At 44.6% G+C, this 17,155-nt stretch overlaps 1 protein-coding gene across 1 annotated transcript; it reads right to left on the bottom strand.

Annotated features, from left to right (window-relative positions):
• Positions 1 to 7,851: 7,851 nt before the first annotated feature.
• LOC146722384 (uncharacterized) lies at positions 7,852 to 8,350 on the bottom strand. Its single transcript, XM_085484884.1, has 4 exons — positions 8,337 to 8,350; positions 8,201 to 8,263; positions 7,975 to 8,112; positions 7,852 to 7,891 (listed from the first exon to the last, which is right to left on the bottom strand). Exons 1-4 carry the CDS (start codon positions 8,348 to 8,350, stop codon positions 7,852 to 7,854), a joined length of 255 nt encoding a protein of 84 aa, XP_085341010.1.
• Between the last annotated feature and the right edge of the window lie 8,805 nt (positions 8,351 to 17,155).

A 17,155-nucleotide genomic window follows, 5' to 3' on the forward strand; every position in this document is an offset into this window, starting at 1 on the left:
TCTTAGTTATAAGTCGTGTCCGCGTCCGTATGATTTGGTCGCGTTTCGTCCGTCGCGTTATTATTTGTAAACCTTTAGTTATAAGTCGTGCCCGCGTCCGTATGATTTGGTCGCGTGTCGTCCGTCGCGTTATCATTTGTAAACCTTAGTTATAAGACGTGTCCGCGTCCGTATGATTTGGTCGCGTTTCGTCCGTCGCGTTATCATTTGTAAACCTTAGTTCCAAGGCGTGTCCATGTCCGTATGACTTGGTCACGCTTCGTCCGTTGCATTCCTTGTATTCCTTAGTTATAAATCGTGTCCGCGTCCGTATAAGTTGGTCGCGGTCCGCACTTCCTGCGATTCTCCTCTGTACGCGTAGACTAGATAATAAGCCAACTCTTGCAGGGCGGCTTCAATAAACTCTGTTTTTACCAGAACGATTGGCGTGGTTATTGCGAACCTGAGTCTCCCCCCTCTTCCCGAATCCTGGCACCGACGAGCCGATCCGTGGCGTCGGGAAAGGAGTCCCGTTACATGGCGCCCGAACAGGGACCTGACTCGACCGTCTGAGACTCCGGTTCGCAATCCATATGCTCGGGTGGATTTACCACCTAGACAAAGAGAAAGCCGCCCGTTATCTCGCCGACCGCGACCTCGACCCGGAAGGGAGATTAGTCGACCTCCGCCGCCGCATCAGAAACCACGTGATGGCTACCCACGCCGACACCGGAGCGTCCGTAACACTCCAAGTACCCAGCCGCGAAGACCGTTATCGGAGTGCACGAGGAACCCCCGAACCACCCGAAGCCGACCCGGCGAAGGCCCTTAACCAGATACGCAAGTGGGGCTGCCATTTCGAGGGTAAAGACCCCCTCGCGTTCCTCGAGCATCTAGAGGAACTCAGTGTGGCCTATGGTCTGGAAGACCACCATCTCTTAATCGGGCTAGCCGAGCTGCTAAAAGGCGAGGCCCTCCTGTGGTGGAGGAACACCAGAGAACAGTGGTCCACCTGGACCGAATTCCGAAAAGATTTCCTCGCCCAATACCTGTCGCCCGGGTATAAGCGACAATTGCGGCGAGAAATACAAGGCCGGCGACAAAAGCCAGGGGAGGCTTTTACTCGATACGCCACCGCCGTGCAAACCATGATGCGTCGGGCCGGCGGTTACACCCGCAGGGACCAGCTCGAACAGCTGTACGAAAACGCTGACCCAGAGCTCCAGCTATACATTCGGTTAGACGAACTGCACACCGTCTCCGAACTATGTAGCCGCGCCGCTGAGTGGGAGGAGATCCACCGGCGCCGTCAAGAACAACGTCGCGAGGTCTCCAGATCTACCGAGGCAAACCTCGCTGCAGCCACATATGACCGCTCGAACTGCTGCTGGCGGTGCAAGCAGCGAGGACACACCCGACTCGATTGCCGCCGCCCAGCACGAAAGTTCTGTTCACAGTGCGGGAAGGATGGCGTTCTAACACGGGACTGCCATCCTCCGGCGGGAAACGGTCAGCGGGTCGGAACCGAGGAGGCCACCGCCCGACCCGCGTCCAGTTAGAGTACACGCCACGGCCGCACCTATTAGTCCGGATCCGCCGACTCACCGCCTGGGCGCTTCTCGACTCCGGATCGGAGGTGTCCTTTATAAACGCCACCATGGCCGACCGCCTGTCCGAACACGGCCTCCAGATCCGGCCATCCGAAGAACCGGTCAACCTGGCCGACGGCTCCAGGGCATCCACCTCCGGCTCAGTCCGACTCGCCCTCCGGATCGGCCCTCGCTCTGTCCGCCACCGTTTCCAGGTCTTGGATAACCTTAGCAGCGAGGTCCTCATCGGGGTCGACCTGTGGGCTCGATTACGCCTCACCCTGCCGCCTCCGCCACCCGATCGGCCGAAAGAGACGGCCCCAATCTATTTGGCAACTATCCACGGCCGATTATCAGCCGGGATCTCTCCACGTTCGCCCGAAGAGGACCAGCGCTTCCGGCAGTTTCTGGACACCGAGCTTCGGTTATTCGAATCCGTGCGGGAACCCACCGACCGCGCCGAACACCGGATCAGACTACGACCCGGGGCCCCGATAAAACAGCGGTACCGACCGCGTAATCCAGCCATGCAGGCCGTCATCGATAGCGAGGTTAACAAGATGCTAGACGCCGGGGTGATCGAGCCCTCCGGCAGTGCCTGGAGTTCCCCCGTGGTCCTCGTAAAAAAGAAAGATGGGGGCCACCGGTTCTGCGTGGATTACCGCAAACTGAACCAAGCTTCTGATAAGGACGCCTACCCACTGCCGCACATCCTCGCTACGCTCGACAAGCTCCGTGGAGCCCAGTATCTATCTACATTGGACTTGAAAGACGGATATTGGCAGGTGCCACTAGACTCGGCCAGCCGCCCCGCCACCGCCTTTACGATTCCCGGGCGAGGACTCTATCAATTTAGAGTCATGCCCTTTGGGTTGCACTCAGCACCGGCCACGTTCCAGCGGTTGCTGGACAGCGTCCTCGGCCCAGAATTGGAGCCCAATGTATTGGTCTATCTCGACGACATCATCGTGGTCAGTCCTTCATTAGAGGCTCATATGGAACACCTGGCCGAAGTCTTCAGACGGCTACGACAAGCGCGCCTCCGCCTCAACCCACAGAAGTGCCACTTCTGTTGCAGTCGCCTCAAATACTTGGGGCATATAGTGGACAAAGACGGCATTCGAACTGACCCAGATAAGGTCAGTGCAGTGGCCGCCTGGACAGCACCTACCACTGTCCGTCAAGTGCGCCAATTCCTTGGAGTCGCCTCCTGGTACCGTCGCTTTGTACCAGACTTTTCCGCCACCGCCGCACCATTGACACGCCTGACCCATAAAAGGGCACGCTTTACTTGGGGACCGGAGGAAGGGAAGGCGTTCGACGAGCTGAAACGGGCACTCACCACCGCGCCGGTTCTGGCCTGTCCCGACTTCAGCCGACCGTTTACCCTCCAGACCGACGCCAGCGCTTGTGGGCTCGGGGCTGTACTCATCCAAGAACTGCCCGAAGGCGAACGCGTCATTGCCTACGCCAGTCGCACCCTAAATAACGCCGAAAGAAACTACAGCGCTACAGAATTGGAGTGCCTGGCGGTGGTTTGGGGAATTCGCCGAATGCGCGACTATCTAGAGGGCTATCACTTCACGGTCGTCACCGATCACCAGTCACTCCGATGGTTGCAACGTTTGGAGGCTCCCACCGGCCGCCTAGGGAGATGGGTGTTCGAGCTCCAGCAGTACGATTACGAGATTCAATATAGAAAAGGAAAACTGAACATCGTAGCCGACGCTCTCTCCCGTCAACCCGAGGCCTGTGTCCTCCAGACCGCCCCAGATTGTCGATGGTACCGTCGCATGTATCGCGAGGTGCAACAACACCCGGCCGACCATGCGGACTACCGGATACAGAACCGCCGGCTATTTCGGCACCTGCTGCACGATCTCAACTTTCACGACTCGCCCAGTGAGGAGCAATGGAAGCAATGCGTCCCGAGGCCCCAACGCGCGGAAATACTACGCCGGCTACATGACGACCCGACCGCCGGACACTTCGGAATCACAAAGACCATCGCACGGGTGGCCCGCTTATATTATTGGCCAGGAATGTTCCGCGACGTCACTCGATACGTCCGTGACTGCCGGAACTGCGCCACCCATAAAGCCGCACAAACCCGGCCAGCCGGGAAACTTCGGGCCACCAATGTCACGCATCCGTGGCAACAAGTCTCGATTGACCTGGTCGGACCATTGCCACGGTCGACCAGTGGGCATACCTGGCTGCTAACCATGCAGGATCGGTTCTCAAAGTGGGTGGAGATGACACCCCTCCGCCAGGCCACCGCCGCCAACGTCACACGAGAAGTCGCCGGGCGCATAATATATCGCCATGGTTGCCCGGACACCATCATCTCTGATAACGGGACTCAGTTGCGATCGCACCAGCTCGAAGGGTTGTTAAGATCCTTCGGGATCAAACACCAGACCGCTCCCGCCTACGCCCCACAGTGCAACCCGGTCGAGAGAGCCAACCGCACCATAAAAACTATGGTGGCGCAATACGTGGAGGGCCGGCACCGCCGCTGGGATGAGCACATCCCCCAGCTCCAGTTTGCTTTCAATACCGCGCGGCAAGAATCCACGGGATATACCCCGGCCTTCCTGATATACGGCCGGGAGCTACAGTCGCCGTACCCTGACGACCGACGTCCGGTAACCGCCAACGCCGCCCCCGGAGCAGTCCGACGCCGCCTCGAAGACGCCTACGAAATCGTCAGGATCAACCTGGCTCGCGCGTTCCAACACCAGCAGCGAAATTACGACTTGCGCAGGCGTGACTGGCGTCCAAAAATTGGGGACCGGGTGTGGAAGAAGGAACACCCGCTATCGAACAAAGAGCGGGGCTTTAATGCCAAGCTGGCACCAAGATTTGGTGGCCCGATGACGGTTGGCCGCATCATCTCCCCCGTCATCATGGACCTGAAGGACGACCGAGGTCGGTGGCACCGACATGTCCACGTCCGAGATTTGAAGCCAGCCTCAGAACCGCCGCCCGCGGACGAACCGTAGGAGGGCACTCCTCATGGCCCGCGCTCTTCCGCTACCCGTTCGCGATTTCCCGACCGAGCACCGAGAGCGGCACTCTTCATGGTCCGCGCTTTCTTTTCGCGTGGCCTGTCCGGCCGAACACCGAGAGCGGCACTCGTCAGGGTCCGCGCTTTTTCGCTACACGTTCGCGAGCTCCCGACCGAGCACCGAGAGCGGCACTCGTCAGGGTCCGCGCTTTTTCGCTACACGTTCGTGATTTCCCGACCGAGCCCCGAGAGCGGCACTCTTCATGGTCCGCGCTTTTTTTTCGTGTGGCTGTCCGGCCGAACACCGAGAGCGGCACTCTCCACGGTCCGCGCTATACTCCGGAGAGGTATAAAAGACGGGCGCTCTCAGCCCCGAGTCTATCCTCGCCACGATGGGAAGCCCAAAAGCTGACCAGTCTCAAGGAGACCAACCGTCCGTTTCCGGACGAAACAATCCGTCCGTTTCCGGACGAAACAACCCGTCCGTCTCCGGACGAACCAACCGGCCGGTGCCTCGGGTGGGGACCTACATCCAACGGTCCGACGTGGAACAACGGAGCCGGAAAATGGCGTTTCTCGCAGCACCTCCGCCACCCCCGAGCCACCGTCGACGACCACGGGTCCTCTCGGACTCGCCAGCCTCCGCCGTCATCACCGTCGCCGCCGCCACCAAGCCTACAACGACACCGACCGACGCACGTCGCCCAGCCCGACCACCATCACGACCGACACATCAATCAGACGCCGTGTGCCGATCGACCACGCGTCCACCGGCACCCTCCACCGCCGTGCCGCCGACCATCGCGCAACGACCGGCGCCCCCTACAGCGGTGGGCCAACCGCACCCCGTGCAGGTTACCCTGGGGAACGGACGAACGGTCGACGTTCCGTTTTACGCCGCCACCATCTCGCGGCGATATAAAGTGCGCACCCCGGACGGCCGCTGGATCATCCGATTCAATCGGCGTGGTCAGCCACGGATGATCCGCCGACTACCTCACCCCCCGTAAAAAGGGAGGGTGATGTGACGACCCGTTTTGTCGTCACTAGAAGCCGCGCAAGCACGAGGCCGACCGTCCGCCCGCGCTCATATAAACGGCCCCTGTCGGGGCCACCACACATCGAACACGTGGGAATTTGCCTTTTCGCCCCACCCGACCGGACCGCCCCACTCCAAGTTAGTTGGAGGGGGCTGACCGACGGGTATATAAAGCGGCGCAGCCGAGACTTCGACACCAGTCCCGTCCTGGTCTCTTGAGCGTACTCAAGGACCACTCCTCACCTCCGAACATCACCCCGGCCGACGAGCGTTCTCGTCGGGTAGGCCGAGCGTCCTCGGTCACCGGATCCTCTCCGAACAGCACCCCGGTCGACGAGCGTTCTCGTCGGGCAGGCCGAGCATTCTCGGTCTCCGGATCCTCTCCGAACATCACCCCGGTCGACGAGCGTTCTCGTCGGGCAGGCCGAGCGTCCTCGGTCACCGGATCCTCTCCGAACATCACCCCGGCCGACGAGCGTTCTCGTCGGGTAGGCCGAGCGTCCTCGGTCACCGGATCCTCTCCGAACAGCACCCCGGTCGACGAGCGTTCTCGTCGGGCAGGCCGAGCATTCTCGGTCTCCGGATCCTCGCCGAACATCACCCCGGCCGACGAGCGTTCTCGTCGGGCAGGCCGAGCGTCCTCGGTCACCGGATCCTCTCCGAACAGCACCCCGGTCGACGAGCGTTCTCGTCGGGCAGGCCGAGCGTCCTCGGTCACCGGATCCTCTCCGAACAACACCCCGGTCGACGAGCGTTCTCGTCGGGCAGGCCGAGCATTCTCGGTCTCCGGATCCTCTCCGAACATCACCCCGGTCGACGAGCGTTCTCGTCGGGTAGGCCGAGCGTCCTCGGTCACCGGATCCTCTCCGAACAGCACCCCGGTCGACGAGCGTTCTCGTCGGGCAGGCCGAGCATTCTCGGTCTCCGGATCCTCTCCGAACATCGCCCCGGTCGACGAGCGTTCTCGTCGGGCAGGCCGAGCGTCCTCGGGCACCGGATCCACTCCAAACATCACCCCGGCCGACGAGCGTTCTCGTCGGGAAGGCCGAGTTTCCTCGGTCACCGGATCCTCCGAGAGCCACCGACATCTTGCGGAGCTCGCCCTTCTCAGGGCGCCCGAATCCAAGGCGGTTTACGGAGCTCGCCCTTTTTAGGGCGCTCGTATCCACGCCGCGTTGGGTAAATTTCGTCCGCCACGCTACTATCTTAGTTATAAGTCGTGTCCGCGTCCGTATGATTTGGTCGCGTTTCGTCCGTCGCGTTATTATTTGTAAACCTTTAGTTATAAGTCGTGCCCGCGTCCGTATGATTTGGTCGCGTTTCGTCCGTTGCGTTATCATTTGTAAACCTTAGTTATAAGACGTGTCCGCGTCCGTATGATTTGGTCGCGTTTCGTCCGTCGCGTTATTATTTGTAAACCTTTAGTTATAAGTCGTGCCCGCGTCCGTATGATTTGGTCGCGTTTCGTCCGTCGCGTTATCATTTGTAAACCTTAGTTATAAGACGTGTCCGCGTCCGTATGATTTGGTCGCGTTTCGTCCGTCGCGTTATCATTTGTAAACCTTAGTTCCAAGGCGTGTCCATGTCCGTATGACTTGGTCACGCTTCGTCCGTTGCATTCCTTGTATTCCTTAGTTATAAATCGTGTCCGCGTCCGTATAAGTTGGTCGCGGTCCGCACTTCCTGCGATTCTCCTCTGTACGCGTAGACTAGATAATAAGCCAACTCTTGCAGGGCGGCTTCAATAAACTCTGTTTTTACCAGAACGATTGGCGTGGTTATTGCGAACCTGAGTCTCCCCCCTCTTCCCGAATCCTGGCACCGACGAGCCGATCCGTGGCGTCGGGAAAGGAGTCCCGTTACAACTTTAGAGAAGAATAATGAATATTAGTCAATTTTTTAAATCTTAAATTTCTTTCTTAAAGTCCCATTGTAGACGACATATAAGGTTGGTCAATGACAGCTGTTTTATTTTTTAGAAGAATGACTGTGATTAGCCTACCTCAAAACGGAAGTTACTAAATTCAATTAAGTTTGACGTGTAAACGTAATTAATGTAGGACACATGCACATCATACACTGACAGTATTTTTACAAACCTTGACATGTCTGAGCGAAGCGACTGTCCCGCAATTTACAGCCCCCTCGTTGTCCACTTTTTCCATTTAGAGTGAGGTATGATGAAACCTCCTCGTCTTCTGGAAATACGCTGCGAAAATATTCCGCGGCGCAATCTATTGGATTGGCTCGTCCAAGATAAATGAAGTATCCCACCTAATACAAAATTTTTGATAAAGTGAAAAATTACTATATATATTTGTGTTAGAAAATATTATATTTCAAAATATATCCTTACCAAATCATTATAAATTTCTTCATCAACTTCTTCAAAGGCCAAGAAATCATCCACAGTTTTAAATGAGACCTCCTGTGGCTTTGTTGGTCTCTTCATTGTAGATTCTTTTAATAATCTTTTTATAGTTTTTGCATTTTCACTGTAAAAAAATAAAATTATGTAATTAATGTATTTATAAGTATTCAGTTTTGCTTGCTATTCTTTAATAAAATCATTAATATACTTACTCGGTTTTATTTTCTATAGAAATTTGTCGTTCTTCCATTTGACGTAGTTGATCCATAATGATTCTAAAATGAAATTTAATGCCTTTATTCGTGCACATAAATGACTATTTTTATTGTAATTATTTTTAAAACTTACTTTAGAGACTGCATTATTTCCTTTTCTTTTATTAATTCTTCTCTATGTGTGGACAGGCGATGGCTGCGTACATCATGAACAAATGATCCTGATTGTGTTTGTTTCCTGTTTATTTGTTGTGATAGTGGTTTGAATGATGATTGGATGTTTTGTGTGAATGATTGTATAGATGCTGATGAAGACGAGCGTAACAATGTTTGTTTACTGTTTGTTTGTTGTGATGGTGGTTTGAATGATGGCTGGACTTTTTGCGTGAATGATTGTATAGATGCTGATGAAGACGAGCGTGATAATGTTTGTTTGCGTTGTACTGGTGTAATGTCTTGTGCGGATAATTGAGTGGTTACTGAAGGTGAATGTGATACAATGGATCTATGTTGTAATGGTGCTGATGGAGGAGTGATGTGTTTATTTGAGTGTTGTGATGAGAATGATGGTGATGGAACATGCAAGGATGATGATACTGGAGATTGTGAATGATACTTGGATGATGCTGAGGCTGCTTGTTTTTGTGTATTTTTGTGAAGTGTAGTTATGTTAGGTTTGTGTAGGTGTTTTGTGCGGTATTTTTCGATGTCCTTGTTTAATAATTGCAATGCAGACGCTGTCTTCCCTTCGGTGTTCATTCCTTTTCCTCTTCCTCGTCCTCGCTCTTGACTCATCTTTAAAAAAACTCTCCGCACATGTTCTTCCATAATTAATGCATTACGTTACATTCATTGATTGTAAATTTAAACCCGCATATAAACTTGAATCGATAAGAAAAATCGTAAAACTATGTTCCGTTTTTGTTTGTACGTTGTAGTAAGAGTTTATGTATGGATTTAAAGGCTTTAGAGAGAATGCACCTACTGAAATTAGAACTGATATTTCTAATCTACCTAATGATGTTCCTAATCCATAGTATGTAGAATAACTGCAACTACCCAGACATCAGTAATAGGATCTATATGCCCTTCAGTGTGCCAATAAGGTATACGGAAACACTTATTCTGCACTTTATTCAAATCTATTATAATAATTTCATCAGATAATAAAGAACATCGAAAGGTACCTACTGATGATAACAATGACGAACCAATATCATAAAAATCTTCAACTCTACAAAACTCTTTAACCGCTAAATGATAATGATCACGCAAGAAAATGCTCTGAACAAGACAAATCTTTGAATTTTTTAATATTATTGTATTATCCCGATCCTTTACTGATAGACGAAATTTTCCTGTGTCTAAGATCTGAAACTGGCGACTATCTAAGGGAACATTAAAAACTGTAGGACTAACCCAAGGTCTACCGGAATGTATGACTTTATTGTGATCATTCACAATTTTTTGTGTGATTTGTAAATTTTCATGTCGCCTATTTACAATCTGTTGCAAATGTTGATGAGGTTTACGGCAAGCTTTGCGGAAATACATCATATTGTTTTCGTATGGAAACATAGACAATTCATTTAATGAACCAAAACGTCTAACGTCATCTACGAGATGTAAAAGGCAATGAGTAATGTATGAGAGAAATTCTGGACCATATATATCTTCTGCTCTATTTACAAAAATGTTTAATGCTGTAGATGCAAAATCAAGACGGTCTTCTGATAAGGAAGAACTAAGCAAAACTCGAATTGCGGAATGTAATAAAAGAAAATGTTTGTATGCAGTAGGATTTATAAGTCCGTAATAAATAACTGGGGCAGTATATAGAAGAAGTTGACGATTTTCCGTGGCCTTAAACCCTCCATATTTTTTCATTAATTGCGGTTTTCGTGAAAATTCCTTAGGGATGTAATTCGCAACTTGTTGTAGACGTGCAGTCATAATTTCAAGTGATCTAGCAGAAAGTTTTAAAGTTGGATTATATTTTCCATCGACGAGAACACTATTTATTTTGGGAACAACACCAAGACATACCAGTATGCATGTAATCGAAAACCGTTTGAGTTACCAATCCCATCTCTAAAGGAAGCAGAGCAGATTCTGACTCAGTATGATGTTCTCCATCAATGTTATTTCTGTATTCTTCGTCTGTACGGGGCCTATGCTGAATACCACGNTACGCTACGCATCCACGACGAAGCCAATTTCCCCGAATCCAACATTTTGAACACGGAAATAGACTACCGTGACCTTTATGACCCAAAACAAAAGCTCGCGCAGGAGAATCAGCTATGAAACATCTTAATTGAACTATTTTTAGTTGATTACGGAAAGCAATTCCTCCACGATTTAATACATCTCGAACTTCATCTACAAAATTCTGAAATAATTCTTTCGCGCTATTTGGTTTCGATGTACCTCGCCAAAGACCTACAATTTCAGGTTTACTTCGCGAAATATTTGCAATTCTAATTTGTATCGGCCACATTTGAATTTTGCCCTGCCCATCTAATGTCGCACCATCTGTACTAAAGTCTATTATTAAAGTGTCAAGTGGAATCAGATCCGGAGAAGTTTGCTCAAGAATGGAAAGAATTCCTGCCTCAAACCCTAAATGAAGATATTCACCTCCTGCAATGTTAAATGTGAGATGCGTGATCCGTGGAGTTTTTAAAAGCGTTCTACAATCTTTTGGCAATGTGGATAAACAGGGATGTGTTCGAACTACCTGTAAAACAGCATTTGCTTGCGCATGAGACATATTACTACGTACGAAGACTTCAGCAAGGCGTTCTTGAAAATTATCGCGAGTATTTTAAGGCTCAGTATCTAATGCATCATCACTATCTGAAGTAGATTTAGCAGCATCTGAAGAACTTGATGCCTCATCAGACTGCATATCATCAGATGATGCATTAGAATAAAATGCAATTTCCTCATTTCCTGGCTGACTAGATTCCGCAAGAATTTGACCTTCATCAACAAAGTCTGAATCGACTCTAGCACTGGCAATCTTTAAATTCTCCTGTAGAAATTCATTACGCGCATCTCTTTCTAATTTTTCTAAACGACGACGATGAACTATAGATAATAAATGAAAAGGCTTGCGACTGCGCCTTTTCGCTAAACGAAACATATTGAAATAAAATATAAACGGAAGAAACGAATAAAAATGATAATGAGATGAAAAAAATGAAAAAGTTGAAATAAAGAAAGACAAAAGTTTGTAATCTACTTAAAATTTAAAAATATGTAACTTAAAAAGAAAAATACTATACTATACAAATTACACAAACCTCGTCCCTTATTTATTGTAAGTAATATCTCAGCCAGCAATCTAACCTGTGAATTAAGAAAACAAATAAATAGTGTATGGTATTGTATAAAATGATTGAAAATACATAGAAATAAACATATTTGTGTGCTAGTGTATTTGGAGACCACAGCTGGCTAGAAAAATTGAAAAATATATTACTATTAAATAATATTAATAATAATAGAGGGGGGAAATGGCAGGCGGGAAGGATAAGCAGGATTGTGAATCGTGAAGGAAAGTGGGAAAGAAGTATGTGAAAGGCGGAGGAAGGCGGAAAAAATGAGGGAAAAGAATGACGGGATAGTGAGTGAAGCGAGGAAATGAAGGACAAGTGGAGGAGGGCAGAGAGAAGAAGTTATACAGGAAAGAAAATTCAAATAAGATTGACGTGAACAAAGATGAGGATAACGTAGAAGAAGAGATGAAAAGCAGTAGCACGGGAGAATGATTAGGAGGAGGTAGGATGGAAAAGAAGGAAAGAAAGGAAAGGAAAAAGAAGGAAGGGAAGGAAAAAGGGCTTTCCAATTTTCTTTTGGATGGGGGATAAGGGAAGTCGAACGGTAAGAGTAGAGTAATGAGCATGTGCTAGTCAGCGACGGATTAACACTAGAGGCAAACATAGGCATTTGACTAGGGCGGCAAATTGGAGGGGGCGGCAAATTTTCGAAGACAGAAAATTTTCGAAAAAAAAGTAAAAAAAATAAAGTGTTTTGTATATTTTCTCCTTTGGGTTTTATCGGAGCTATCGCCTAGTTCTCTCTTGTGGACTGCGTCGATAGGCAAGGATAGATAGCAGGAATTAGTCTCTTTATTCTAAGTAAGAATACGTAATTTTTATTCTTCGGATCACAAATGTTCTTCTCGGGTTTACCGGACGGCTCGTCGTACCAGACTCGCCCTCCGTGCCGCATCGCTCCTTTTTAAAGACGCGGAAACTCTCTCCTAATTCGGCGCTTCGCCCTTGTGGACGCAATAACAAACTGTCGATGTACACAATTACAGAGAGCTCTCAGTAGCGTATATCGAAGGCGCGCGGGGATCACGGAAATTTAATTTTTTCCCAAACATAAAGAAAGTAAAAAAAAGGAGTGTAAAATCTTATCTGCAAACCTCCTCGTGGTGCACTTTGGGGTCGTGAAAATATTTAAAAATATATTACGTTTTCACCAGCTAATGCAGGGGTAACAGAAAATTGTTGATATTTTGTACTAATTTTTTTTTTTTTGCTTTTAGGGGCGGCAAAATGTACGCTGCCTAGGGGCGGCAAAATGTTTAATCTGTCGCTGGTGCTAGTGTAAATGTTCGTGATTTTGTGCAATGTACTGAGCTCAGGACCGGAGGAACGCTAAACCCCGACACTTGTGCACTTCAAATGTCCCCTGCGGGAAGATAGATCGGATGAGTGTGAGGAGACACGGATGGAAGTAGGGAAGAGATGCAGAGATAGATGGAGATAGGAGTAACAATAACGAGAGAACACGTGATAAGAAGAACAAGAAGGCTAGGTGATAGGAGGCGTGAATAACAGAGGAAAGAGGAAAGGAAGGAAAAGAGTGACTGGAACAGAAAGACACGGAAGGAAGAAGAAGGAAGAGAGAGGATGGAAAGGGAGTGTCAGAGAAAGGAGGACGAGTAGAAGAGAAAGAAAGAAAGAAAGAAGAGAGAGAAAGAAAGTAACGGTAGAGAAAGAAGAGAAGAAGAAGAGGAGTAAGGACGGTGGATGGAGAAGGATGGTGACAGGAGGGGACTGAAGAAGAGAAAAAAAACGTATTGATGGAGAAAGGAGAGAAGAAAAGGAGGAAAGGCGGTAGATGGAGAAAGAAAGCGATAGTGGACTAGAGAGCGTGAGAGAGAGACGAGAAAAGAGAGGAAAAGGAGAGCAGAGAGAAGGGAGAACGATTCGGAAGGAGGAAGAAGGAGAAGAGAGGATGGAAAAGGAACGTGGAGAGGAACGAGGAGGACAAGGAGAAGAGAGAAAAGAGGGAAAAAACGTACTAATGGCAGATTCTTTGGTCAATTTGCAAATGATAAAATAATTATTTTTTTATATTATTTTTAATATTTTTATTATTTTTTATGTTTTTATTTATTTTTTACAAAATTACAATATTTGTTAATCCTTGTTAATCTTTTTGTTAATAGCAATATATAAAATTTCACAATGTCTTATGGAGACGGAGACAACTCGGGAAAATCTGGATCCCAAAAACCTGTTAAGAAAAAAGATTACATTGTATTTTATATAATAAATGTATTATATGTATATATGTATATATATGAAATAATGAGAAACGTAAAATATATATGAGTACCTTCTGGTGTTCGCGGTCTTTCGTACTTGTGCCGATGCCGCGAACATTGATTTCTTCGCTTTTGCAATTCTCTTCAGATAGGGTTAAAGCCTTGTAATACTAAAAATTATATATAACAATTAATACTTTCTTATCAAGAAATATATTTTATTGTAATATTAATATATTAATGGTGTAATATTAATATAATATTACTTTTTCGCATTGCCAGCAATCCCAGCCATTCAGTTTTGCTCTATCAGCTTTGCAACGGATATTAATCCGCTTTGGAATCTTTTCTTTTCTCTTTTGCAATCTGTAAATAATATTTTCATTAGATACATATATATATATATATATATATATATTGTAACGTCCGTGTTATACTACGATCCCTGAATTTGTCTTCGAACATCGAGTCATCGAGTCTTCTATGAGATCTACGAACGTCGTCCTTGTCAAGGCGTCGTCAAGGGTTGTTGATCAACAGCTGTCGTCTTCTGAGTTCGAATTCCGCAACTGTCACGAGCGGATTCGGCTTTCGTTCGATAATTTCCCATTTTCCCTTTATTGTATTTCTTCTATTTAATATCTTTTAATAAAAGTCTTTCGTTCCTCTAAATACGAGTACGATTTCTTTCACGGTTCGCAAGTGAACGACGTTGCGTGTCGCGGCTGATATCAATATATCGCGAAATCGGATCCGCGGACATAACAATAAATATATATATATATATATATATATATATATATATACAGGGTGATTCATTTTAATCTATCACCCCAAATATTTCCGTTTTTATGCATTTTACGAAAAAATGTTTTAGACAAAAGTTATATGGTTTTGAGGGGGACATAAGAAGGTACCATTGGTTTAACTTTGGATAATCATTTGAAGATCACGTGAAGGTAACCTTCAATTTCTTAAATGGAACCTATTATTTTTTATTACATATTCTTGTAGTTTACCTCGAGAGCTTTCCAAAACACTACAATAAAATATTTTTTCATTAAGTATTTTTCGAGTTATTAAGGCTGCAAATTTGCAGTATTTTGACATAAAATACAAAATATCTTGGGAAATATTCATTTTTCGATTATCATACCTTAATACTTTTATGCACAGAATAATGAGACGAATCAATTGGTGTAAAGAAAACATATAGTTGTTTTAAAGAAAAATTATGTAACTGCTTATTGCAATTTTCATATTTTTTTTAAAAGTAACTATGTGTTTTCTTTACACCAACTGATTTGTCTCATTATTCTGTGCATAAAAGTATTAAGGTATGATAATCGAAAAATGAATATTTCCCAAGATATTTTGTATTTTATGTCAAAATACTGCAAATTTGCAGCCTTAATAACTCGAAAAATACTTAATGAAAAAATATTTTAGTTGTAGTGTTTTGGAAAGCTCTCGAGGTAAGCTACAAGAATATGTAATGAAAAATAGTAGGTTCTATTTAAGAAATTGAAGGTTACCTTCACGTGATCTTCATATGATTATCCAAAGTTAAATCAATGAATACCATCTTATGTCCCCCTCGAAACCATACAACTTTTGTCTGAAACATTTCTTCATAAAATTCATAGAAACGGAAATATTTTGGGTGATAGATTAAAATGAATCACCCTGTATATGTATATATATATATATATATATATATATATATATAGAGGGTGATTCATTTTAATCTATCACCCTGACTAATCTATCAGGAAATATTTTGGGTGATAGATTAAAATGAATCACCCTGTATATATATATATATATATATATATATATATACACAGGGTGACTCATTTAATTTATCACCCAAAATATTTCCTATTGTAAATTTCTTATATATATATATATATATAAGAAATTTACAATAGGAAATATTAAATAAAATATTTACACGTACTTAGCCAGTGATGCTATTCTCGCAGGTGGTTTGTTCTCTACATCAACCAAATCTAAATTTTTATTTAGCTCAGCAGGCAAGCAAAAGCTTTCCTCGAAGACATTCTTTTCACTATTATCTTTTTTTTTCAGAGCATTATTTGTACTATTATTTCTAAGCAATGATTTATCATCTTCCATTTCTACAATTAAATGCAATTAATAATTATAATAATTAATATATTACTTAAATACGTAATATATTTTAATTTAATTTATTTAATATGTTAAATATATAATAGCTAATATCAGAAATGCTCACAAATGCCACAAAATTAAAATGCAATTAACTCTTAATTTGTATTGGTGGGCGATTTATGTCCGTGTAATTTCTAAAAGTATTATATTTCTACTTCACATATTTGCAAGAACAATATATTTAAGTAAATTATTTTTCAAATTTATTATTCTAGTCTATTTAGAAAGATCAAAGAAGGTGTATGAATTTAAAAAAATTTTTTTAAACACTTTCACTAATTAATAAGATGCATCAAAAATAATTGATCCACCTGTACGGTGTCTATAGGTGCCAAAAATAACAATACGGAGTAAGGGTTAATAATTAATTTTTTACATGAATATATTTTTTAATTAAAAATCATATATATTGTCAGGAAATTTTTAATTTGTGAATATATATATATATATATGTGTGTGTGTGTCATTATAAATAAAAAAGATTTCTGGGTTATTAAAATATCTGAAAGAAAAAGGAACATGCACAGATAGCTCAAAAAATATTTTGCTGAAAAAGTTTTCGGATTTTGATTTGGAATTACAAATGAATTTAACAATAACAATACTTCAAAATATCATCAATATTATTCAGATTAAATGAAGGAATTTGCACAAACTTTAAAGGCATCTGCCGAAACTTTAAACAAATTGTTACACTGTAAAAAAAAAGTTAATCTAACAGATAATGTTGTTCAATACGCCTAACAAAATATTTATTTAAATGAAGTAAAAATATATTTAAATCAATAAAATATGCTATCTACAATTAAGTAGGTACTTTATCAATTCAAATATATTTTTGCTTTATTTAAATGAATATTTTGTTGTGCGTATTGAACTAAATTATCTGTTAGATTGACTATTTTTTTTACAGTGTACTATTTGCGAAAAATTATATAACAATAGTATTAAAATTAGATCCATAACTTTTGTGATGTGCTCCGGTAAATTTTAATACTTTTTAAAAAATTAGGGTGTATATTTATTCCAAAACAAATAAAAACATCATTTAAACATGTACAAATAATACAAATGTTTATACATATAATTATGAACCTATGACATATGATAAAATTATGTAGGAATGTAATTGCTGAAGAAAAAAATTTCAAAAATACACAAAAAAAATTCAAGAAAACAAACAATTT

Source organism: Nylanderia fulva, unplaced genomic scaffold (genome assembly GCF_048542155.1).
Source record: "Nylanderia fulva isolate GAGA-0341 unplaced genomic scaffold, ASM4854215v1 Scaffold320, whole genome shotgun sequence".
NCBI lineage: Eukaryota > Metazoa > Arthropoda > Insecta > Hymenoptera > Formicidae > Nylanderia > Nylanderia fulva.

Coding starts and splice junctions, on each gene's coding strand:
- LOC146722384 (XM_085484884.1), bottom strand. Junction 8,113..8,200: donor TCTATAGAAAATAAAACCGA/GTAAGTATATTA, acceptor ATTTTTTTACAG/TGAAAATGCAAAAACTATAA. Junction 7,892..7,974: donor GAAGAAATTTATAATGATTT/GGTAAGGATATA, acceptor ATTTTGTATTAG/GTGGGATACTTCATTTATCT.